Below are 27,815 nucleotides of genomic sequence, written 5' to 3' on the forward strand. Positions count from 1 at the left end.
GAGTAACACGGGTCAACCGACTTTTATAAAACCGGCGCTAAACGATGGCGTGCTAATCTCCCCAAACTAATAAATCCTATTTCGACTACAGAGTAGCGTATTATAATTAAACGTTTATAAGTCAAAATGTGTCTAATAAAAAACAAATGAACTATGGAAAAGCAACATAAACTAAATCTAGTTTAATTGAAAATCCTTTAAAGGACGATACACGATAAAGAATGCCCTAGAAAAGTATAATTGAAAGAAATTTAATAAAATAACCGTAAAAGTTAATTAAACGAGACTATGTACTTAAATTGACGGTAAATTGAACCTAATTTTCGCTCTAAAGCTTAGTCACCATGGGAATTAATTTGCAGTACACTTTTGTGAAAATTAAATCTTATTCCTGCATTTATGAATTTGGTGTAGGCGGGGGGCTGTTGATGGAAGAAATTATCGTAAACTCCACTGCTTGCCTCGGCCTCCCTAGGAATGCACGCGTTGAATAATGTGTATATTGCTACGGAAACAATTTACTCTCCTACCAAGTTAAGAGAGTAGAATGTCGCTTGAATAAAATGCAAGAAAAATCTACGGCTCCTATATGCCTTAATCGCCCATCGAATTATACAAAGGGTGTTAAACCTCAAGTCGTCAACACACATAAAATCGCTTGGCTGTCCTATTTATTTTGTACAAAATTCATTTATTGATTCTACAGCCTTTGTAATACAATAAAAAATTACAGTAACATTGATTTCAAATTTGGGGTCAGTTTGGTCAGTATATTATTAATTCTTTGGTTATATAGAAACAAATGATTAGCTTTGTACAGTAGAGATAATCTATCAATAATTATTGTGAAACAGTGTGTACGGTCTAGTATGCTAGCATTCAAATACACATTTAGGCACACGTTGGTGCTATCAGTCATTATTTTTAATAAATAAACATCGAAATTCAAACTATCCAACACCTAACTGCAAATGTTACACTTTAATAATTTACGAATTTAGAATTTAATTTCTTATTACACTAAGTTTCCTTCAATCGGTTATAAACTTTTACATGTTGAACGTCCTCCAGCTTCATATCCATATCTCCCCAGCCCCAAATCGTATCGTCATGGTGATGGCTATGGTCGTTAGTTATCTCACCATCCCCATTGCTTGAAGCTCTTGATCCGTCACCCGTACGCTTAGCACGTTTCTCAATCATTTCGATTGATGCCGTTTTTAAATCGTAGGCCCATCCAATTTTTGAAAAACAGTCAATTACGAAAGTCGTGAAGTTCATACGATAGTTGCCCAATTCGGCCGCTTTATAATCCCATGGAAATACGTGATGGTAGTTATGCCAACCTTCTCCTAACGCTGTAAGAGCTACTCCAAGATTTTGTGTGGGGCCGATTGTTCTGGAAATAAACACAATGAATACTTAATTGATATATTACTTAACGTGCGCTTTAAACTACTTATACAGGGTGTTACGTGACCGCATGCTAAAAAAAATTGGGTGATAGAGGGGATCAAGACAAACACTTTTTCCAAATAAACCGATGGTCCACGCGTTTCGTTTGGGAGCAACCCCCAAAGAAGTGGTGAAATTTGGATTTCTTCTTTAATTTTTTTCTCAGCAACCATAAGAGTTACACAGATGGGTGGCACGTCTTTGAATAGGTTTTCGGGTATGCTCTATCCGATTTTGAAAAAAAATTTCAAAATTTCTACCCCGAAAGGGCGCACCTCTACTTGGGGGTGCGAAAAAAAATTCTGATTTCGACGAAATTTGGTTATCTGGGGGTTTTTGAAAATGAAAATGACGAATCTGAAATTAGTTTTTGAAAATTCGAAAAAAAAAGTCGGTATTACGATACTTGCAATAATGCTTATTGATTGTAATAGAATTTTACTTAAAAAGCATTTTCCCATCACCCGCAGCCACGGAATTTTTGGAATCGAATTTGCAGACTTGAATACCAAGATCGACATATCGAATTTTTTGTGATCATTTAATCATAATATCGACTTAAATCGTTATTTGTTTGTTATTTGCGACATTTTCAATTAACTATATGCAAAATTAGATCACTCACTAGTAGGCGGGGGACACTTTGTAACCCGAAAGCCCAATCTTCAAATGAGTAAAACTTTTGATTGAAAAGTTATTTTAAAAAACTGTTCGACAATTTTGTTCCTTTAACTCATCAAGTATGTACACAACAAATTTCGTGGAATTCTCTCCATTTTCGTTGTCCGGCCAAGACTTGCAGTAGAACTTTTTTTTTCGAATATTCAAAAACTAATTTCAGATTCGTCATTTTCATTTTCAAAAACCCCCAGATACCAAATTTTGTCGAAATCTGAATTTTCTTTCGCATCCCCAAGTAGGGGTGCGCCCTTTCGGGGTAGAAATTTTGAAAAATTTTTTGTCAAAATCGGATAGGGCATACCCGAAAACCTATTCAAAGACCACCCATCTTTGTAACTCTTATGGTTGCTGAGAAAAAAATTAAAGAAGGAATCCAAATTTCACCACTTCTTTGGGGGTGGCTCCCAAACGAAACACGTTGGACCATCGGTTTATTTGGAAAAGTGTTTGTCTTGATCCCCTCTATCACCCAATTTTTTTTGCATGTGGTCATGTAACACCCTGTATAAAGCAAACGTGAAACTTACTTATCATATGGTTTTGTCCCCCATATATGGGCTGCGCTGTTCACAAGCCATGTACTATTTAATGAGAAACAATATCTGAAAATCCCTGCAGTATACCATGATACCCATCCATTTTCGCCCCAAAAATACCAAGGTACGAACGCTGGCAAGATGAAGGCCAGAAGAGGTACAAGAACTGGGTAATATCTATAAAACAAACATATTAAGTGAACTAATGCACCTTCGATATTATTATGTTGTATACATAAATAAAGAGTTTCATTTCCTCTTTTCTAGAGAACGATTAATTCACTTTCGTCTCGCAAAACGGGTAACCATTTCCCTTTTGCTGTAATTTAGATACACATGTGTCATAAAGTATACGGGATGTACTGCTAATCAAAATATAGCTACATCCATTGTAAAAATCTAAAAATGATTATTTATAAAGAGAGATATATTATTTATCTCCGTTTTCTATATTTGTTTAGTTTATTGTACTTCTTCATAGTACTCAATATAGATGGAATCATAAAGTAAAAAAGAGGTTTTTTTGACCACCAGGGTCGATGTTCACTTTTAGAATCGGTGCATAACCACATAATTTATGATTCAACCAGAGTTGACGAACCAGAAAAATAAATGCTGGCATTTCTGTAATGATCCGAATGTTACCTTTCAGTACTTCGACGAGGAAGAGATATATGTATACATAAGAACACTGACGTACCTACCTAAAGTGGGTTTGCAGCCTTCCTGCCCAAATCTGGAATCTTGGCAACGAGAATATATTGAATTTTTGCTAAGGGAACACGAAGAGGTCTTTCGAGAAGAGGGAGAACCGATGAAGTACTCCGAGGAGTACGCGGTGCACCGCATCGTCATCCAATGATTACGCACCCATTGCCATACCACCGTATTCTCTATGTGTAGCCAAGAAATAATTCCTACGCAAGGAATTAGGCGATCTGTTGTCCCGAGGTGTTATAGAAGAGTGTGAGTGCGCGTGGACCAACCCCGTCGTGTTGCTCCCAAAGAAGGATAGAACTTTCCGTCTTTGTGTCGACTATCGTCGCTTAAACGCGTATCCCATGCCCCGTTTTGACGAATTAGTACAATTTGCACAAGTGCACCTCATACATGTCAACAATAGACTTACAGTCAGGGTACTGGCTCAGGTGCCGGTTGCCAGCGAGGACAGAGATAAATCGTGTGCACCTGTGCTCTTGGAGCAGTTCTAATGGAGGAGGAGAGCCATAACGAGCACCCCATAGAATATGCAAGCAAGCTATTAACTTCCGCTGAACAAAACTATTCTACTGTCGAACGAGAGTCGTTTGCAGTAGTGTGGACCGTGGAAAAATGCACATTGTATCTAGAGGGCGCGGGGGTTACCTTGGCAACTGACCACCAACCTTTGCAGTGGCTTTCCTCTGTGAAAACTCCAACTGGGAGAATTCCCGCTGGCGCAAAACATGAAAATAATTTACACTCCAAAGAAAATGAACGAAACGGCGGACCTGACTGAGAGGGAGAGGGAGGGGGAGGGGGCGGGGGAGAGGGAGAGGGAGGGGGAGAGAGTGAGGGAGGGAGAGGGAGAGGGAGAGGGAGAGGAGAGGAGAGGGAGAGGGTGAGAGGGGAGAGGAGAGGGAGGGAGAGGGAGAGGGAGAGGGAGAGGGAGAGGGAGAGGGAGAGGGAGAGGAGGGAGAGGGAGAGGGAGAGGATGAGGGAGAGGGAGAGCGAGAGGGAGAGGGAGAGGAGAGGGAGAGGGAGAGGGAGAGGGAGAGAGGGAGAGGGAGAGAGTGGAGAGGGAGAAGGAGAGGGAGAGGGAGAGGAAGGGAAGTGAGAGGGAGAGGGAGGGAGAGGGAAGAAGGAGAGGGAGAGGAGAGGGAGAGGGAGAGGGAGAGGGAGAGGGAGAGGAGAGGGAAGAGGAGAGGGAGAGGGAGGGAGAGGGAGAGGGAGAGGGAGAGGGAGAGGGAGGAGGGAGAGGGAGGAGGGAGAGGGAGAGGGAGAGGGAGAGGGAGAGGGAGAGGGAGAGGGAAAGGGATTACCTTAACGTTGGAGCGCCTTTTCCTGTTTCACAATTATCATTTCGCAATGATTGTATGGTTTCTGAGGTGGTTTCTTTCAAGTTTGGTTCCTATATTTCACTTTTGCCGCGCGCTTTTTAAATTTGGGTAATGCAAGTGATAAATGGAGGTTTCATTTTTGGCGTACCTGGCTTTTATGATGGATATTTTTAAATGTATAGTATAGGTGTATAGAATAAGTTGGGTGGGTAAAACAGCATTGTCTGAAATCTAAAGGCACATGAAAGAAACAACCTGTAGTCTGGAAGGCGAGATGAATGTCCTCGCTAGAAGCTTTCAATATGGGTCAGACGGGGAAATTTTTGTCGGGCAATCAATTGAATTGATCGGCTCATTTTTCATGCCGTAGGCGTAATCGTGAAGGGATTATAAGAGGTTGGTGCGAAATAAGCTCAATGTTTTTAGATAAAAATGTTGTTGAAAAATAAACGTTCGCGAGCGCCAGACGAATAAGTCATTATTTTTAAAGTAATTAATAATGACTAACCATGTTAAACATTGGTTCCGAAACTATCAAGTATTAAACAAAACTAGAATTCGCTTCGAGGGATTTCTTAAGCGTTAAATTGAATTTAAAACTATTTGAACTGAAGTGGTATAAATTCTTCGTGAAGGGGCTGTTAGTTCGAAATTGGAAATCAAATAAAAAATCCGCGGAAAACTAGCCATTCTGTTAAGGGCAAGGAGAATATAGACACATTTCCACGTTATCCTGGTGATTCTTCGTACGGCCTGAAAAAGCCAATCGATCGCGAATAAGTTTTAATTTGTACTTGGAATTTCCTAAACAGAGATCCATAAAGTTTTTTTTCTGTGATCTTCTCGTTTTAAAATTAGATTACCTCATCTATAAATCTATATATAAGATACTGTCAAAATTTTTGTTACATTCAAAATAGAAAGGAACCATTTAAAGGGTGTCGCGATTTTTTTCTCATCTAGATTGATAACGAAAGGAATAACGCTTAAAGATTGGGCCAGTTACTATCTGAACCCAGCTGGAGGATTAATTTTTTCCGTGAGTTGATTATCGGGATACGCGATTAAAACCACCCTATTTTTATTCAAAGGATTTTAAATTTAGTTAATACACTCAGCAAGGTTGAGCTTTTGAGGTACACCTAACCGTATTTACCTCATGTAATGTAAGGGGCCATTAAATATGTACCTATTGATAATTAAATTGGAAGATTTATTAAATTTGAGACTAATTGTGGATTTTTCACCCTTAAAAAAATCATAATGTCTATTCCAATAGATAGCAATGGCGAGGGTGAAGTTGTTATACCTAAGCATTCTTCAGCGTCGGATTCTTAGCGGTTGCACATAAATGTACATTCGAAATTTTTGCAACAGCATTGCGTCATTTACCTCAAATAAACGCAAAACAGTCATCCCAATAGGAGTAGCGTCTGTGAAAGCAAAATACACTACTCACTTTTTTTGAAATTGAATGACCTGGTCGCCTTCCATATCGCTCATATCCACTGTTCGACCTTTAATTTTAACATCTGGATGCTTTTTCAACATGAGCCAACCAATATGGGAAAAGAAGAAACCTCGCTTGGCATTGTGTGGATCGGCATCGGTGTCCGTAAATTTGTGATGCACCCTATGGTCTCGAACCCATTCGTAAATGTGGTTTTGAAATGCGGCCGTCTGACAAATCATCAAAAATATCCTCATTGGTAATTTTGCCTTATACGCCCTGTGAGCCCATAATCTGTGAGCGCCAGCAGTTACGCCCACACCGGCAACGTGCAGATATATCGTAGCTAAAAGTGAAACAATTAAAAATTATGTACCAAGGGGTTAATGATCCAAAAATAGCGTATTCGCGTAGGTTCGCGTGAGAAAATCAAAAATATCTTTCAACCAAATTTGTGGCCAAATGAACGAAATAAATAATTTTGACACCAGCTTATTTTGATGAAATTTTTGTAAGAAAACACTTTTTCTCTTACTACCTTACAAAAACGGAATGAATTTTTACCACCAAAATAAGCTTCAAACGCTGATAATTTTGTTATTGATGTTTTTCTACAAGGATAAGAACAGTACAGGGTATCAAATACCATTAAACATTAATTAATTAGGTTAACGGGCTAAACTTTGCAGTGTGTGTCGAACAAAATTTCGTTTAAAAATTCTCAGAAAGTTCTCAAAAAGAGAAATTGAAAACCGTGTCATTTGTAACGGAGCGTTTAGTAAAGTTTCAAAAATTTAATTTTGACCTGAGTACGGTCCTAATTTTTTTAATGTGCCTTGAAAAGTTAAGGCGGCTTAGAGTTGTGAGATATTACTTGATTGTCTAAGGTTACAGGAAAATTTTTGTTTCCGCCGCAATCGCTGTTCTCTAGTTTTTGCGCCATACCTAATTAGGTAAGAGTGGGATTCTCCTATATCGGTCAATGTGGAATAAATTTATAGCTGTGAAACGGGATGATTATATAACATTATTCATTATTCATTTAACTCGCACCACAAATACCGGATTTGTTCTAGAGGTTTTCCTGCAACGTATGCTCTACCCTCAATGCTAGCGCTGTTCAAATAGAGATAGACACAAAATAAACAATAAAGCTACTTGATATTTAGCATTGCTTACCTTCAAAAGAAAACAGTCACAACATCCAAAATGACACTTTTCTAGTAAAAGATTTGAAAAAAATACCGTACTTTTTCGAGTTAGGTCGTTTTTCACCATAAATCGCATACGTTCTCAATTTTGTATCATCGAGTGTAGAGCATTCATGCGCTGCTAGATTAAAATGTTAATTTATTTTTTGTTAGGGAAAAAGATGAATTTTTAAGAAAAACGCAATACCATCGCAAAAAGAAAGTTTTTAGGATCTCAATAATAAAAAAAATGATGGCATTTCATTGAAATAAGAAGTTGAAAGTGCCCATTTTGAAATAAATCGTCCAATTGAAAATCTCATATCACCATCGTGTACCTAGAGAATATCCTGAAACATATTAAACCGATATTATGAAAGTAGTATCCATAATGTGGATTAAAAAAATGATGCGCTTAATACTCAGGAACAGTGATTGCCTGTATAAATGGCAATTGCTTGTAAACGAAAGCTCTTATACAACTCACAATTTATGCATAAAAATTAATTTGAGAAGGAAAACAGGGGAGGGGCTATGTCCAGGTGGACCTGGCCGCCTTAACGATTATATCTACTTGTTACTCCAGTACAAAATTTAATTTGAAATAAGTAATTCTAATCAGTGGGAGGAGGGCTGAATCCAACTGGACCCAACCACCGCATAATAAAGTTTAGATTTCTAGTGATTTAAACGAGCCCTCAATTGGATACAACTCTTAAATTGACTCATAGTGATGGGGTCCAGCGGAGTGATTGTTTATACCTACTTGGTATAAAGTTAGTGGCATTGTGCCAAGTGTGTACCTACAACTAATAAAATAATCATGTTTTTAAACAAACAAATCATAATCATAGATACTCTAAAACTATTAAACCGTTCTCAAATATATACATGTACATTTTTATTTGGATTTTCTAAATTTGAAATTGGGTTGTTTTCGTAGGTATTATGAAAACGACTGAACGTAGGTAATTCGCCCGATATACGTATAACGGACTTGGTTGATTTTATAAAGCCTCGGTTTACAAAATTCAACCTCGTCCGTTATTTGACATATACCGGCCTTAACTGTGTTTGTCTGAAAAACATTCAATTACGGTACAATAAAGGATGTTACCATTGACGACGTACTATATAACTAAGAAACAATGAATTTTAACGAAAACTTAACAAACTAGTTTAAATAAATGGCAGAGGTTTAAAAAGTTAGTGTTATGAAAATGTAATAAAAGCAGTGATTATCCACAAGGACACTCCCAAAAGTTATTAATTTCATTATAGTAGGTACTCTTGAAAATATTACAAGCAATTTGAAAAAAACAGACATATTCATCATTTGATGTAAATTAGTATCATATTCACTCACTCCATAGAAAGGTTTTCCATGAACATCCAAAGAAAAGTAGGTAGAGACCGTATAGGCCGCCAACGTGCAGATACAAAAATGCGAGTACGTTTGACCAAACCACTGTCCATCTATACTTTGGTTTATTGTTCTTCAAGGGTTGTCTTATAACCTGCGTTTGTTGGTGGCGAGTTGATGGTTTTGCAGTAAGTACTACTGTATCTTCTGATGTGGTTTCAGCCAGAAATAGGGCTGCGGTTCCTATAAGATTCGGTGCCATTCCAGTCCTGGAAAAATAGCAGTCTTATAAATACCAAAAAAAGTTTAGAAAAAGCGCATTTCCACTTGCATTCATTTCCCATGTAACGTGCAACTTCTGTTAAAATCGTAAAAATCCGGCCACAAATAGTGGGAGCGGCCCGTGAGAACAAACGGCATTTCGTATTAAAATTGTGCCACTTAGAACACATGTTCCCTAGACCTATTGGAGTGGTTTAAGTCGCAGAGCCGAAAGTTCCGTCCCTTAGGATTGAAAATTCCGCCAATTTTCAAAATTGAGGCGAATTTTAGGAAATATCTGTTTTTAGAGCGATTTTTACGTTTAGGGTGACGTTTACGAGGGCGAAAACGACAAAAGCAATATCCTCATCATCGCTCAGATCTCCTGTTGCAGTCGAGATATAAAAAAATATTTAGTTAAGATCATTAAAAATAAAACTCTTGACAGTCATGTTTATAAAATAAGCATGTACATATATACTCGGCTCCGATTTTTGCAGTGTTCTTGACAGTTAGAACACTGTAGGGTGCAGGGAAGGCTGTTTCGCAAGCATGAAGACCTTATGATCTCACAAGTTCACTTTACAGCCGCATTTCCCTAGGATTGTGAGCTCCTTTCATATTTACACCTATTTGGTCCAGTTTGGTTCCCAGCCCACTTTGCCTCGTGTCCATCCCCAAGTTGACGGATGTGGAGGGCATTCAGTAGGATAGAAGCAGTGCCCCCACAACACATGACCTGCTTGATTGGGGACAGGTACTGCAGTAATTTATTTTTGGTACAAAATAAATATTTTCCCACATTAGTAGATTCTTCTGTGCTTCGGGGTCATAGAGAACGGTAGTAAATTCTTCCAAAGTTTTAATTGTTTTTTCTGTTATTCCTCTTTGTGAATTGGAGAGTTCAAGTAAAGCTGGTGTCACGTCCGGGCGTTTCATCCAAGTCATAATAAACGCCTTCTTGTTTCCAATAGAATGGAAGCAGGGCGTTGAGGCACAACCTGTGTAACAATGAAAGCCCCGTAGGGCTTGTGAATTTTCTTCTCCAAGTGCTAATACAATCAAATGGGTCGCTATATATCGACGCTTGGCCCCAACACCTGACAGATATCCTTCTTTCAGTCCGAGTTCTTTCAGAAAAAAAAAACAAAATATATATAACCATCAGAACGTCAGTATCTCAAGACTGGACGAGGATGTTCTGGGCTCCATGCTCCACCATATCTTTCGCATGGAGGATGATTCGCCCGTCCGCCTCTTCTTGCGTAAATTGTATCCCATAAAAGGGAAAGCGTTCTCAATCGTAGGAAAATGCGGCTGCAAGTCAACGTGTAAGGCTATGAGGTGCTCATGCTTACGAAACAGCCTTCTCTGCGCCCTACAGAGTTCTAACTGCCAAGAACACTGCAAAAATCGCAGCCGAGTATTATGTTGTACATGCTTATTATAAATATGACTGTCAGCGTTTTATTTTTAATGATTTTAACTAAATATTTTTTATAGCTCGACTGCAACAGGAGATCTGAGTGATGATGAGGCATTTCCCTTTGATGACTGATGACTTTTTACTTGTAAATACGTTTCAATAATCAACAATTTTTAGTTAAAAACAGGTATCAACGAATCAGTTTCAGTTTTGCACTTAGTTAACATCGATCTGTTTATTCAAAATACAAAAAATTTCATAAAAAAAGGCCTTTAATGGGTCTTTTTTGGTAATCTTCACCCAAAAGAATCTCAGAAACGCCACCTCAACTACGAAAATCGGTCAAAACCTTTGAATCTTGTCGGACGTTAAAGACATACAATAGGCCTATATATGATAAATGAAACATGCTTCCCACACAGAAATTAGCTTTGGATATTATTTTTGTCATATTCGCCGTCGGAAACCTCGTAAACGTCACCCCTAACGTAAAAATCGCTCTAAAAACATATATTTCCTGGAATTTTAAAAATTGGCGCCATTTTCAATCCTAAGGGACGGAACTTCCGGCTCTGCGACTCAAGTCACTCCAATAGGCCTAGGGAACATGTGTTCCAAGTGGCACAATTTTAATACGAAATGCCGAATAATACCAATATTTATCACGAGCCGCTCCCACTAAAATAAGAAAGATAGCGTTGCATATGTGCAAACCATTTTTGACGTGCTACTTCATTTTCAGTTTATAATAAGAATCCTACTCAACAATGTTAGAAGAATTAGTTTACAAATAACCTTGCAAATAACCAATGTACGTGGGTCTGGGTGTGCGCAATAATTGTTTTGCGTATTTTTAGTGGAACGGATTTTCCCTTCATTCGAGGTGCCTACATACAAAATTTCATTTAAATATCTTAACACATAAAAAAATTGGATTACGCATGCGCAAAAAAATGTTTTGATTCGGCATTAGTTTTACCTTTATTGGAAGCGCTTACATACAAAATTTCATTTAAATATCTTCACAAATAAAAAAAAATCGGATTGCGCATGCGCAAAACAAACATTTTGGTTTGGCATTCACTTTACCTTTATTCGAGGTGCGCAGATACAAAATTTCATTTGACTATCTTAAGAAACATGAAAATTAGATTGCTCAAATACAAAAGACAGACGGGTGGACAGACGGAGACAGACAGACGGCCAGAGGGCGATACAGCATTATAAACGATCTAGAGAATCGTTAACAAACGGCAAAAGTGTACAATTATGATACATGAAAAAAATAGATTTTTTGCCATAACTTTTTCTTGAGCGGCGCAGAAAAAATTCCTTTCTTGGTGCAAGTCTCGACACCATAACGAACCAAATGGCGAAAAAAGTAGAATAGCTCTTAAGATAAGGAACTAGTAGCGACCGGACGGACGGACGGATGGACGGAAAGACGGACGAACAAACCGACGGACGGACACAATAGCGCATTTTTTATTTTTGTGGAAATGCGCTAAAAAGAACATAATGCTCGCACATTTGTCAGAGCCGCTTATTCGGGGTTTCTTTTCGCGTACCTATTCCATTTAAAAAGTTGAAGTTGAATTGTTGCTACCACAAGATAGGCTATCTCAAATCCTATTTAATTATCGTTTTGTCATAAAACCTGTGTGTATAAGTTTATCACCTACACTTTAGATTGAAATTATCAGAATAGTTCAACTCAATTCTCAAGCTGCGCTGACAAGCGTCGGCTTGCATTTTTGTACGCATGGAATTCAACGAACTTAGCACGGTAATGGAAGCACATACGAAATGTTTTGCGCCAATCGTTTGTGCTTCGTTTGTGCTTGATTGTGCACGAAAAAGTAACACCTTTTTGAGGTACATGTTACATTATGAATATTTCAGAGATGTTGCCAAAAATAGTACAACGAAATGTTTCACTTGAAACATTTTAACATTGCAGTAGAGCTCTTTTTTGCAAAAGTGAACTAGTCTAATTTCTCCAATGTCTATTTTTTATGGACATACCTACAAGTGCTAATAGTAGTGGTTTGCAAACCTGCGGTTTGTATTTAAGTAGGCACGCATGCATGGTAATTGCATTTCATTTATGTAATTACACTGATGCAGGGTAGTATACGATGCAGACATATGCCGGTCTTATTCTGTTCTTTTATTCAGTAATACAATACTGTCTTGGGTTTGAAAAAAATTACAAATCAGTTTGAACCGAAATCGCAAGAAGATGCACATTGCACATGGAAGTCTAAAATCACCCATTTTTATCCATGGATATTGATGGTGTATCAGACTGCCATGCCAGTACCAACCTTTTTTCTTGATAAGGTTATTACAAAATCTCACAACCACATGCACAGTTTCTGAGCCAAAGTTACCTAAAGGCAACCGTAAATTTTGGAACTGTTGTGGGCATAGTTTTCAAACGAACATTTTAACAATTTGTGTCGATTCAGAATTTTGCATCTTAAGAAAGTAAACACTAAAATGGCCATGTGACTATATATATTAAAAAATTGTATACCTACAAGGTTATCATAAAGTAAGGGATATATTTCAGATTATTATGTATTTTTAACAAACTAAGTTAACAACAGAATGTTAAATGAAATCGATTTCTTAAATAATGGGAATTCCTATGTCCACCAGTGGTTAACGTCATGGGCGTACGCAGGGAGGGGCACGGGGGGGGGACAGTTGCCCCCCTTGGCCTGGCCACAGGTTACGTTTTGTGTTTGTTAAAAAATATCTGTAAGAATTGTCTTTGTTGGCTTTTAATTCAAAACCTTTTCCTTTGAGATTTAAGCAATGAAAGAGGTTTTAAGCTATAAATTAGGGTACCGATCCCGTAAATCGCTGTTCCCATGCCCATTGGATTACTCGGTACACCGGCACCTGCGTTAACACAAACCACTGTGCAGTGGTAGATCTACCGATTTGCCTAAAATTCTTCCGATATACCGAAATGGCCTTTATATTTACCTATCTATTTTCGCCCCGTGTTTTTCTTTTGCATATTTAATACAAAATTGATTGATATAAAAGCCGCAATAACTAATATTTTGAGATATCATAATTTTGTAGACGTTTTTAGTAACTATTACCTACTAAAAATAAAAATGTATACCTATTATGTGTTTCATTAAACATTTTCCTTCCGCCAATTTTATTTTTTGCCCCTCCCTAGACCAAAAGCTGCGTACGCCCATGGTTACCGTCAATGTTCGATATGTCGTCCATTTTGCTGATGTATGTACGATTGTCAACCGTTCCTTCAAATTGTACACAAGTTGCGATTATTACGTCTGATCAGTAGTTGACACAACAGCTCTTTTGTTTCCATAGATACAGTAAAATCCAATTATTAAGGCAACTAGATTCCATTTACCTTTTGCTACTAGCTTAATTTCTTAAAGTTATAATACAGGGTGTTTCAATAAAAAAGCAAGATTTCAGTGTTCAAGAAAACATGGTTTTCTGTAGCAAAGTATTGAAATATTTATTGATTTAGAAAATATACATTTGGGAATTATGTATGAAACAAAATATCTTGTAAATGGCCGCCACGGCTTTGCTCATGGCATATGCGTACCCTTTTGACGAAACTTTCAATAACGTTATTGAATACATGTGGTGGTATTTCATTGATACAACGTCTAATTTAGGCTTTCATTGCTTCGATGGTTGCAGGCTTATTGGTATAAACCTGTGACTTCAGATAACCCTCCAGCAGAAGTCTAAAGGGGTTAAATCGCAAGAATGTGGAGGCCAACCAATTCTGGTCACCAAATCGGGAAATGACACGACCAGGTGCAAATTCGTGCAACTTCGTCAATGTTTCACGAGAGGTATGGCGTGGTACCGTTAAAAAATGTTTTTACTGACTCCCATCTGTCAACTTTCGATCTGTCACGTCATAAACATGTGACTTTATGACTGTCAAACATGGCGCGTAATTCAAATCTTGCGCTCTTATTGAAACACCCGTTATAAGACTTTAAAGTATACCCCTTACTTTATGATTTGGTCGCCAAAAATAGATCAAATTCAGGTTTTTGTCATTGAGATAATGCTTTTGGTCATTTCCCGATTCACTAGAAGTCCTATAACTTTTGTTCCTGTTGAACCAGCTTCCTGAAAATCAATAGCGTCCGTCCTTATGTCCAAAGTACCCGTACACCAAATTTCAACACAATCGGCCACTTTTAAAAACGAACGGACGGACGATAACACAAACTGTAAAGGATTTGAGGATCCTTAATAAGGTTATTCTTATATGCAAGCTGGACGCTTCTCTTTAGGAAAGCAGCTGGTTGTTAGAACAACCTTTATGTAATTAAGCTAATTATTATTAAGTAGCCATAATTAACTAATAAACAGTAAATGTCTACGTCTCCTGTGAATCACCATTAACGCGAACAAGTTCTTCGTCGACAATTAACGGCGGAGACACTTTTAATAACACAAAAATATCTAGAAATGAGGACACCAAAAGTATTAGCAACTTTTTTACTTCCTGTGCCAGTTTTCGAAATATCTGATATATCTAAGCCATAAGAAATTATAGGCAAGTCTTTCCATTACGTTTAAGAAAAAAAAACATTACTAAAACATATTTTAGCCAATAGTAGTTACTAACATCCCGGATAGGAAAAAGTTTACACTTATAGGTACCTATCTCTATACGTATTCCAAACTTCGGAAGAACGTTTTATTAATTATACGTTTCTATAAGTGGAAATTTACATTACACGGGTAATTTACTTAACAATCCTGCACTAAGTCGGTATAGAATAAATACATATACAAAGGCACGTGAGAGTATTTCTACAGTATTGAAGTAACGCATTAACACAATAGGTGCCTTTGAAGGAACATCTGCAAGCGTGTGAAAGTAGGTTTAAGTTAAGTGAAAGCATTTTTGAGTGCTTTTAGTAAATATTATAATATTAATAAGTAAGTCATGAATCATGTTCAAATAAAGTAAGGAAAGTGCCACATATTTTTCTTGGCGTAGTAACATCATGCTATTTATTGGAAGAGCTCATGAAAAACCCAGTGACAAGGCACATTAAACTAGCCCTACCAACCTACTACTATCGTACCTACCCTCCAAATAAATGATTTTCAACTGTCAACAACATTCCGTTATTGATTGTACCGTAATTCGTAAATGTTTCGTAATTCAATAAACGACAACCAACCGTATTTATAAACAAAGTGCTATTTAGCAAACTCCATAAACATTTTACCGCGCTCTACGCAGTGCCACAAAGTAGAAATAAAGTTAATATTTTGTATTAAGCGAAATTTCAATAAGGAAAACTGTTCGTAACTTTACATAAATTTCATGTTTTTGTACCGCTACAGTGAAGGGCAAATTAGTGAAAAGGGTTAGTAGAGGGATTTCCTAGTTCAAACCAAATTCAAGAACATCCACTTAAAATTGATTTTATGCCAATTTTCATTTCTTTTGCCAACCCACATTTGTACTGACCAGAAGAATTAACAACCGAAACCTGCATTTCAACTTTAATCGTCAAGGGCGTCCATATCCAAGTGCTGTTGGAGAGTCCATATTGGCATCGTGCTAAGAGATACCGAGTAAAAGTATATCCAACAAAAATTCGCCCAGTACTTTGACTCACGAACATTTGCGACGCAACCACAAGTTATTGCATTTGCAGCCTGTGATGAAAACGTGTCCAAGGCTGAAGTTAGTGAAAGTCGGAACAACGATCATGATGACAGTAATCAGATTAACGAAACGATGATCTTCTTGAGAGTAGAAATAGAATGCATTTTTGCAAAGTGAACTGTGGGGTGGGGTGGAGACCCACCAGAGGCTTCCAAATTAAATAATTTAAAATATGAACTTAAGGTATGAAGACCCCGCAAAGTCTACTACAATGTTACCTGATCTTTTAGCTCTAATCTCCATTTTTCACTAAATCCCGTTGATCATGGGAGTTTGTATATAAATACTCTTTTAATTATAGAATATATTTTATTGTTATTCTTTATTTTTGAGTACAGAATGCAAATAAAATTGTTTGAAACAAAATAGATTTAACGTACACATAAAATATAAAAAATTTCATCAAATACTGTCTGTGGCGGTAGAGTTGCCTAAAATACAAGCGGCATTTCCCTGCTGAATAGCTAAGCTAAACTTTGAGGTATTCAAAGCAAGGTTTCTCTTGAGTTTTTTCAAAATTTTTTTAAAAAATTTCTGAATCATTTTTTTTGCCGATGGACCCAAGTGCCAAGTGCTTCAATACCAAAAGGGTAGAAAATGGAACGGTATAGCAGATTACTATTATAGTTTAGCATCTTTTTTTCTTCTACTGATTTTGCGGCGGATCCAGCAGCTTGCGTCGATGAAAGAGATTTTTGTCTTTTCAATGTAGTACCCTTATAAAAAAAAATTTTCAAAACACAATTCGTTATTAAGAAATTGCATCAATCATCATTAACATTAATCAATCAATAACATTTAGTCCAGGGAATAGAGGGTTTTAACTTGCAAAATGAGAAGTAGTTCCAATTTCTCTTGCATGTCACAGACAGTCATCTGGAGGTTAAGAATCTAAGTTTTCGACCTCCCACTCCTTGTGCTTCCCCCTTACCACCCCCAAAACCCCTGAAATTTGGTTGGTTTCGTAGTTTTTCAATCTTATCTTTTTAATGGTTCACTTTAGAAAAAAATATTGTTATCAGAAATTGTAGACCATAAAATTCTACACAACTTTGATATACACTACTTTTTTGTGAAATGTTGAAGGATGAAGCTGGCTTTTATATGAGGTAAACGGTGTTGAGAAAGCTTAAGTAAACAACTTTCGCTTGCCTTTATTTATACTTTCGTGAGATATTTTCTCACATGTAGCATAATTCACGTTGTTGACAGAAAACTCTCTTAGTTGTTTATAAATTCCACTTCCAAGTCCTTGTTATTACCTACACACATAAAGAAAAACGGTAGATACCTACTCCGATTGCCCCCTTTTTGTAGCATCTCTAAAAGGTTTACTGCTGCACAGAGAAAAGGATAACTAGGGCGTAATTGTATAAATGTACTACTGTACGTTCATTAATGATTAGGGGATTAAGTATAGTGGGCGCTGAAGTACCTAAAATAATTGAAAATTTGACACAAAAGTAAACAAGTTAAAAAGTAATCGTAAACGATTTACATAAAGCGCATTTCCACTTGCATTCATTTCCCATTTGTAAGATGCAACTTCTATAAAATCGTAAAATATTTGAAAAGTGCATCTGTAACAGACTAACTACATTCCTAGAAAAATATGATATGATATATAACAAACAGTATGGGTTTCGATCAGGATCGTCAACCGAATTAGCCACAATACAGCTAGTACAACATATCAACAATAAACTAGATCAAAACGAAGAATGCTTTGTGGTATACTTCGATATTAGAAAAGCATTTGACTGCATTAATCTAAATTTATTATCAGAAAAATTGAAACAATTTGGTATACGAAATCCCATTCATGATCTTCTACTGTCTTTCTTGTCAAATCGGAAGTCTGTCGTTAAATTCAACAATACGTACTCCAATGAATATACGCTCAATATTGGAACACCCCAAGGCAGTAATCTAGGGCCTATCGTTTTCCTTTTATTTAATAATGACTTGCCCAGGTATATTAAAAATGGAGTAACTTTCATGTACGCGGATGACACGGCTATTGTTGTTAACGCAAAGAACTACAATCAAGCGCAAGAAAAATTAAGGCTTGTGATCCAAAAATTTTTAGAATGGTGTAACAATTATAAGTTGCACATCAATTCAGATAAGACCATTGTTATGAATATGAAACCCACCGAAAACGGACAGGATATCTTTACCCTAAAGGTTAGCAATAATGACATTTTCGGCTCAAAATCGACTACATACCTAGGAGTGAAATTAGATTATCATTTGCGCTGGGATGAACACATTGAATACACTTGTTCAAAGCTAAATAAATCATACTATCTAATAGCCCAACTTAGGAATCGTTTCGATGCAAAAAACCTGCTTAACATTTACTATGCTATGGTGTATTCCCATTTAAGCTATAATATCATCTGCTGGGGAGCGAGTTCGAAGACCCACAGACTCTTTGTTTTGCAAAAACGAGTTATACGTTTAATTTTTAAACTCAAACCAACAGAGTCACGTAGAAATATCTTTATTGTAAATAAAATCTTGCCACTACCATGTATTTACATATACAAAATTCTATGCTTTATGCACCAGTACAAACATAACTTGCCAAAATGCGGCGATACACATAGCCACGATACAAGAGAAAAGCACAAGATTCTGCCGATGAAGCATTGCCATGCCTTCTTTGAAAAATCTCCCTATTATATGGGAACTAAGTTATTTAATTTACTTCCATTAAATATTACGAGAATTGGAATACAAAAATTTAAGAAACTAGTCAAGTGTTCCTTACAAAAGAGGGCATTTTACAACATTAAAGAATTTATACAAGAGTCCCATAACTCATTTGATCCTATTTAATCTGTGATATGTATTGTACCTGACGCTTCTATAATTGTAAAACAATTGTTAAAGAAATATATATTATTANAGGGCGTAATTGTATAAATGTACTACTGTACGTTCATCAATGATTAGGGGATTAAGTATAGTGGGCGCTGAAGTACCTAAAATAATTGAAAATTTGACACAAAAGTAAACAAGTTAAAAAGTAATCGTAAACGATTTACATAAAGCGCATTTCCACTTGCATTCATTTCCCATTTGTAAGATGCAACTTCTATTAAAATCGTAAAAATCCGGCCACAAATATGAAAGATAGCGTTGCACATGGGCAATCCATTTTTGTCGTGCTACTTCAATGTCAGTTTATGAGAAGAATTTCATTTCAATGCTTTTCTAAATAAGAAAGTTGGAACTGCGCATGCGCAAACCTAAATTTTGAAACTAATGTTAGATTTTCCTTTGTTCCAAGCGCCTAAATATCAAATTTCACTTAAATGCTTCCATAGATAAAAAAGTTGGCACTGCGCATGCGCAAAATAAAATTTTGAAACTGGCGCTAGATTTTCCTTTATTCCAAGTGCCTATGTATCAAATTTCGTTTAAATTCTTCCATAAATAAAAAAGTTGGCACTGCGCATGCGCAAAACCAAATTTTGAAATTGGCGTTTGATTTTCTTTATTCCAAGTGCCTATGTATCAAATTTTATCCCAAGTGCCTATGTATCAAATTTCGTTTAAATTCTTCCATAAATAAAAAAGTTGCCACTGCGCATGCGCAAAACCAAATTTTGAAATTGGCGTTTGATTTTCCTTTATTCCAAGTGCCTATGTATCAAATTTCATTCAAATGCTTTTATAAGTAAAAAATTTTGCAATTCGGTTTATAAATGGTCGAGATGCCAAAAGAGCACTGTGAATTTTGAATCGATTCGATTCAACTTTTGGCATTGCGTATTATATGGCTAAAGCTATGCCCATATTGAATTTCATGCAATTCAGTTCATAACTAACGGAGATGTAAAAGCGATCGAACATTTCTAAACAAAGTTATCGTTCACACGGACAGATAGATGGACATACAGACAAAGGAACAGACGGAGAGACCAACCGGCAGGCGACAGATAGCAATGCAAAATTATAAACGATCTCTAGGATCGTTAATAAACGGCAAAAGTGTAAAATTATGGAACATGTAAAAACGGTTTTTTGTTTTTTTTACAATAACTTTTTTTGTAAGCGGTACAGAAAAAATTCCTTCCTTGGTACAAGACTCGACACCATAACGAACCAAATAGCGAAAAAGTAGAACAATAGCTCTTAAGATAAAGAACTAGTAGCGTCGCAAAACGAGCGGACGGACGGACGGACGGACGGACAAAGTGGCCACAATAGCGCATTTTTGTTTTATTTTTGTGGAAATGCGCTAAAAAGAATAAATCGTGTACAAATCTTGTGCAGATAAAGCGCATTTTAAAACCAAAATAGCTTAGTAAATTATTGGGATAGTAGCACAGCTTCTTGGTAGATTATTAATGGAGAGGAAACCTATTACACATAACAGCCCTTTTATTTGAAACATTTTTCGATAAAATGAATATTTACAAAGATATATACGATATTCCATACTCTTTGGACTGTATACAATAAAGAGTACTATACTATGGCGCAAAGATTTATGTCGACGGCGCATTTGAGCGCATGATAAAAGGTACGATGTAGTGCAAAAAAAACATGTTGAAAAATGTAACTTTTGAAAACATTAGCCCCCCCCCCCCCCAAATTGTCATGGCTGAACCGTGACGGCGCAGTTGAGCGCATAACCAGATGTATTAGGTGACACAGATACCAGTTACATAATACGTAGTACGAGGGGGGGGGGTACGTAACTTTAGCCCTTCTCAAATGTATTTTTGGATTTCTAAAATACGCGCAAGAGTTATTATCGGTGGCACATGTGAGCGCATTACTTCATAATAACATAAATATCACATCTCAAGGTGGGGGGAGGCGGGTAGTTAACGGACTCGAGATTCTCCGCAAGATAGCATTTTCCCTTTGTGAGGTGTCTTCCTTTCGAGATTTTCACCGTAAGTTTTTAGACCCTCCTCCTTTCAAGATATTCATTTCGACCTCGCCAATAAATGTGTCTTATCAGTTCTCGAGATGCTGTGGTTGGAAGAAGTTAATTCTTTTCGTGATGAGCTGATGACCTTTCATTAGAATATGATTATTCATTAACTTACCTCTTGGCTAGGGATTTTACAATACCTGTCAGTAGTATAGTGCCTTAGTCCAACTAATCGTAATTAAATGGAATATTGATAATAATTAGTAGTATTATTCAAGCTTCATTAGTCCAGGAAAATGGAGTTCATGATATACACAAACTGAAAACCATTCTAAGAATTCTCGTGCGTTGCCTCTAGCACTCAGATAACTATGAATCTATTAAATATGTTATGCACCATTACGCATCAGCTTAAGTTAAATTTTTTATGCTCTGCTTAACTTGCAATGTAATGTAATGATTGTATTATTTACATAAACTGAGTCTATTATTTATAATCATAACACTATTTCTTGATTCGCAACATCGTTAATACCAACTACTATCACAAAAGACAAGTGGTACCTCTTTTGCACGAAGTGAATTGTTTGAGATTGCATGTTTATCAATATTGGGGTCTCTGTTATAGAGAATAGGTAATGTTGAATTTTTATTGGTAAGTGCCGTAGTCAATTGTACGGTATGCATTTTGTTACGATAATAATCACAGTTCTCTTTTGCTCGTAATCATAGATCAAATTAACAATCAACATCAAATTTAATAGCGAGATATATCTACAATGTACCTACATTTTAATACACTGTTGCAATCAATTCCATTGTTGATCTCCTAAATACTCAAATCGATTTGTACCTATGCTAAGCAGGCCGTTTTCCTTAAATATAACAATATTTGATGTCTGTGAAGTTGGCCTGGATAAAATAGCCCGGCAGCATCGCATCATGCTAGATCGTTAGTGCTTTGTTAGTGCTCGTTAGTGCCTCATAAGTTAACATAAGGGCTCAAACCGTTTTCTCAACATAAAATTTTTTTTTTGTTCGGGTCAACTTCACGTTTGCCCGAACAATGACTCCAATTTGCATCAAATTTTGTAAATCGTTAGTGCTTGGTCAGTGCTTGTTGGTGCTTCATAATTTAACGTTAGGACCCGAACAGTTTTCTCAGAATAAATTTTTTATTGATTCGAGCCACTGATGGGGCGCGGACATTAGGACACAGATCCTAGGGGACTAGACGTTGTAGCGCATACACAGATCAAATAAGTACAATAACATTGGTTTACTTGTTATACCTTTTATTGTCCTACCTGCAATCTAATCTCTGCTGGTGATCTACATGATGCTTGCGTTCTAATGTCCGCGTCTCAATGTCCAATGCCATAGCGCCGGAATTTCGTTTCAAAGGCAAAAATTTGTTTGGTAAATTTTAGAGGAAACCGTCTTTTTCATAATTTTTACGTTTTGCGTTTTTATTCAGTACTTGCCTTACATGATATGTAGCAAAATATGTTGTTAATAGTTTTCATCATTTGAAATCCCTTAATGGAACTTTCTCGGAGCACGGAGTGTACCGCATCGTTCTAAAGGCTTTCTATTGGCCAATTTGAATTATTTTGAATATATAACTCAACTATTACAATTAGCAAAATAATTAATTTAACTGCTGTTTTAATTAATTTTATATACATTCGTCTTCGTCCTATAAAAGGAATAATTCTTATCACCCAACAATGCTGTTTGTATGTTACGACACTGACAGGCATGTCTTGGTGACAAATGGTCACAGTTTTATTGAAAGTATTACCTGTCCTCTCTCTTTTCTAGTCTAAGGCTATAGACATATTCAGGCTGCACTACAGCACTTGATTAAGAAAGCAGACTCATCCGCCATTTTGGAGCCCACTGACAGTCTGTCAGATATTACGCTGTGTTGTTTGATCGTTATGTTGTGTTATGTTGCCAAGGTAACTTACTGTCATGAGGAGCACGTGTTTTGCAAGCGTCAATTGTCATTGGGCTCCAAAATGGCGGACGAGTCAGTTGTGGCATATATAGTAGGTATAGACTAGACAGTTACGTCACCGTCCGGCCCATCAAAATTTGTAAACGAGAATATTTTACGTTTCGTTGACGGTGCGGTAACGGAACGATGACGGTACGTATAGATGAATCGTGCTGCATGCTGGTCCGTAAAGTTAGCACCAACATGTAAGGCACAAACAATTTAATGATAATACGTCGATTGTGCTTCGTTTGTGCTTGTTTGTGCGATACATTTTAAAGTCAACACCCGCACCAATATTATGTAATTTCAATTTTTATTATGCGGGTGCCAACTTTTACGTGGCACCCAAAAGGTTAACGAATTAAAATTGTAATATGCTTATTCGTTTGTGCTTCGTTTGTGTTTGTTTGTGCCTTACATTGTAACATCAAAACTCTTACCGTTACTGAGTAATAGAATTTTCAATTATGCGGGTGCCAACTTGTACACAGTACCCAAAAGGTCAATGAACTAAAATTGTCACCCGCTTATTTGTTTGTGCTTCGTTTGTGCTTGTTTGTGCGTTACATTGTAACATCAAAAGTTTCACCGTTACTGAGCAATAGGTACAACTTTCAATTATGTGGGTGCCAATTTACACGTAGCACCTAACAGGTTAACGCATTTATTTACAAATGCTTTTGGGAATGATATGTATGTGTAGGTAGGTATTCAATATTTATTAATTGTTAATGTATACATAAAAAGATTACATAAGCTGTACATAAACATTTGTGTGTTAACACTGTGTCAGTAAAAAATAAACGTTTTAAATTAGGATGCTTAGAGACAGTATGTTGACGTAAATGTGCTTATTAATTGTTAATGTATACACAAAGAGAAAAGTTAAACATCAATGTGCATATGCAGTTATAATGATGTTGTACAATATACACAATGGTATCACAATAAAGTCAGATTGATGTAGTTATGGGTCTTACATGCTAGCATTTCTATAAAGCACGCATACAGCTACTGTGTTAATATTATAATTATAAAGCATGTAAGACCCATAACTACATCAATCTGACTTTATTGTGATACCATTGTGTATATTGTACAACATCATTATAACTGCATATGCACATTGATGTTTAACTTTTCTCTTTGTGTATACATTAACAATTAATAAGCACATTTACGTCAACATACTGTCTCTAAGCATCCTAATTTAAAACGTTTATTTTTTACTGACACAGTGTTAACACACAAATGTTTATGTACAGCTTATGTAATCTTTTTATGTATACATTAACAATTAATAAATATTGAATACCTACACATACATATCATTCCCAAAAGAATTTGTAAATAAATGCGTTAACCTGTTAGGTGCTACGTGTAAATTGGCACCCACATAATTGAAAGTTGTACCTATTGCTCAGTAACGGTGCAACTTTTGATGTTACAATGTAACGCACAAACAAGCACAAACGAAGCACAAACAAATAAGTGGGTGACAATTTTAGTTCATTGACCTTTTGGGTGCTGTGTACAAGTTGGCACCCGCATAATTGAAAATTCTATTACTCAGTAACGGTAAGAGTTTTGATGTTACAATGTAAGGCACAAACAAGCACAAACGAAGCACAAACGAATAAGCATATTACAATTTTAATTCGTTAACCTTTTGGGTGCCACGTAAAAGTTGGCACCCGCATAATAAAAATTGAAATTACATAATATTGGTGCGGGTGTTGACTTTAAAATGTATCGCACAAACAAGCACAAACGAAGCACAATCGACGTATTATCATTAAATTGTTTGTGCCTTACATGTTGGTGCTAACTTTACGGAGCCAATGCCAATGTGAAAAGAGCTACGTCAAAAATGAAGTTTGTCCCCAACAGGAAAATGTATTTTAAGAAAGCGGTTTGGATTCTAACGTTGAATTCTAAAGCACTAACGAAGCACTAACTATTTATAAAATTTGATGCAAATTAGAGTCATTGTCCGGGAAAACGTGAAGTTGGCTCCAATCAATAAAAAACTTATTCTGAGAAAACTGTTCGGGTCCTAACGTTAAATTATGAAGCACCAACAAGCACTAACGAAGCACTAACTATTTATAAAATTTGATGCAAATTAGAGTCATTGTCCGGGCAAACGTGAAGTTAGCCCGAACAAATAAAAAAGGTATTATGAGAAAACGGTTTGAGTCCTAACGTTGAATTATGAAGCACTAATAAGCACTAACAAAGCACTAACGATGTACAAAATTTGATGCAAATTGGAGTCATTGTCCGGGCAAACGTGAAGTTGACCCGAACAAAAAAAAATTGTTATTTTGAGAAAATGGTTTGAGCCCTTATGTTAACTTGTGAGGCACTAACGAGCACTAACAAAGCACTAACGATCTAGCATGGTGCGATGCTGCCGGGCTATTTTATCCGGGCCAACTTCACAGACATCAATATTTGTAGTGCTACAGATGATAAGGATTTCAGAGAAAGGTTTACTAACCGATCGTTTATCCACTTTTACTATTTTAAATAAGATCTACAAAAATTATGCAACAGCAGAAATGAGTAGTTATTACAAGATCCTGTAAAAAATGTGTATGCATTAGAATAGCTATTATTGGCAGCCTTCAAATAGAAGCGTTCTATAGGCATTTGATTTACCGCCTGAAAAATCAAGGTACCTATGGACACTCTTATAATCTTATAATAAGTAAATTCGGGTAACAAGTACTATTTTATATGTTTCCATGTCAAGCAAAGATGAAGACTTTATTATATTAGTCACAGTACTTGGGTACCTTTCTGTCCGTCTACTTTGATTATGGCAAAAACCATTTGTAATGACCCTGCTATATGACAAAGTCTGCCACACAGCACTCAAAATATCTTAATGACCTACAGAAGTACATCTCTACGCAAACAATAACACTTTTTGTATCAACACCCATCTACCTCTATAGCTATACAAATGATGTCAAACGCGATTATTTATTTAGACAATGAATTAATGCCAAAGAAAGACTTTTTAAGTGTGTTACTTGCCAATCATGAAGGCAATAACTAATAACGTCGACACACTTTTACAAATAATAGAAATAGAGCGGCTGCTCTCGACTAAATCAAGATCATTAAGGAATACCGTTTGGCGATCAATTTGTTTTTCTTGTAGATTCAATTATTAAATCTGGACTTATTTAGCAGATTGCTTCAAGCGGAAAGTACGTGCTTAGAGATTGGAAAACAATTTCGCTGATCAAGCACAAAGTGGCGATTTTTGAGCTATGTAGGTGTTCTATAAGTAGCTACATACTAGATGTCATATTCAAAAGAGGAATAATAGTAAATTGTTTCCTATTCTCTGGAGGTCTTGTTGAGTTACAACAGTTCAAATGACTTACAACAGCTGTTGATAACTAATTAACCAACAAAGGGTTTTGAAAGCACTAGGTATATACTTTTAGGCTTTGTTGTGTAAAAACGATTATCTCCTCATTCAATTGCATGGATTTACTTTGTATTACGGCTGTCCAAAATAACTTTTGCTTGAAAATAGACGATAATCGAAAGAGACAGTTGTACAGTTTTTTTTATGGAAAGAATACATAAAGAAAGGGTGTTACATGGCGATGCACTTGCAGATACAGAAGGATCCGTTGCAGATACATACAAAAAATCTCTTATTTCGTACGGAGGTGGTACAAGAAGATAAATTAACAGGTTTCTGGGCGTTAGAATTATTATTATATTGCTCGTATTAGTTATTTATGTATTAAGGGCATAATAGTGATGTTTATATTCTCGAGGGTGGCGAGTTAAAAAGCTTGAGGGCCTATGGCCCGAGAGCTTTTTAGTCGCCCGAGAGTATAAACATCAGTTTACGCCCGTGGTGCATACACAATTTTATGTTTTACAAATAATGTTCTTCGTCAAAATTCGTTAACAAAATAATTCATTATGTTTGATCGAGTATGCGTGGTTCAAATTTGTTAATGTGATTGAAACCATTCAAACGTCAAACGTCAAACGTAATTTTAAATAATTCAATTCATCGCCGTGAATGAGCAAGAAGTTCCAGAAACTATACGAAATAAGGCCAATCTTGTGATTTAGTAGGTATTGACAATTAATAATTGACGTTTCTAATTTTCAATGACCTGCAAATGTTTTTTTGTTTTGTCATTAAGTATAAATGAGTTACTATGGTGATACTTAATGCCCTAGGGCATAAAGTGGTACTTTATGCCCGCGTATCACAGATATAAAATGTGCTATGATAGGTTAGTAAGACATAAAATATAATATTAGACATATTTGACCGTCTAGTGTGTGTAAAAAAAGTGGGCGGCTTAGTAAAAAATGACAGAATTCAATTTTGAAAGTTAAATACCTATTGCAGAACCTTTTGGTATTAGAATTATATATAGTCAATCAATATAGTTTCGCCATTGTTGTTAAAGTAAGGCTCTGGATTTCTTTGGTCCCGAAACACTGTGGCGACCGTGACAGGACGTGTGTAAATCTATCTAGGTGTTTTTGCTGTGGAGTTCCAGAATTTGAACGTTTGCACACATTACATAAGTCTATCCAACAAAAGAATTGCTGGACTGTTAGTCAGTAATTTTAAGTTGAATTCGTGTGAACATTAACTCATTCGGTACCAAGTGCAAGAAAAAGGTCAGTTCTATTTTTAGAAAACGGAAAGCCTTAGAAATAAAGGTGCGGCGTGTCGTAGTGTATTCACACGCGTAGCTAATCATTTAATATCTCTATGAGTAGATTCGAATAGCGATCCAGTA

General features: G+C 36.4%; 1 protein-coding gene across 5 annotated transcripts in view; it reads right to left on the reverse strand.

The window, feature by feature from the left end:
* Window positions 1-654: 654 nt before the first annotated feature.
* The window catches only part of LOC116164504 (acyl-CoA Delta(11) desaturase-like), a 37,778-nt gene continuing 10,617 nt past the window's right edge, over window positions 655-27,815 (reverse strand). For all 5 annotated transcript variants that reach the window (XM_031478695.1, XM_031478698.1, XM_031478696.1 and 2 more), the window contains 4 exons: window positions 8,718-8,983; window positions 6,171-6,507; window positions 2,664-2,849; window positions 655-1,399 (listed from right to left, as the gene is read on the reverse strand). In XM_031478695.1, coding sequence (XP_031334555.1) covers window positions 1,021-1,399; window positions 2,664-2,849; window positions 6,171-6,507; window positions 8,718-8,983 — 1,168 coding nt within the window. In that variant the 3' untranslated portion in view covers window positions 655-1,020. The remainder of the gene's footprint in view (window positions 1,400-2,663; window positions 2,850-6,170; window positions 6,508-8,717; window positions 8,984-27,815) is intronic.

This window comes from Photinus pyralis, unplaced genomic scaffold (genome assembly GCF_008802855.1).
Source record: "Photinus pyralis isolate 1611_PpyrPB1 unplaced genomic scaffold, Ppyr1.3 Ppyr1.4_LG2, whole genome shotgun sequence".
Classification (NCBI taxonomy): Eukaryota; Metazoa; Arthropoda; class Insecta; order Coleoptera; family Lampyridae; genus Photinus; species Photinus pyralis.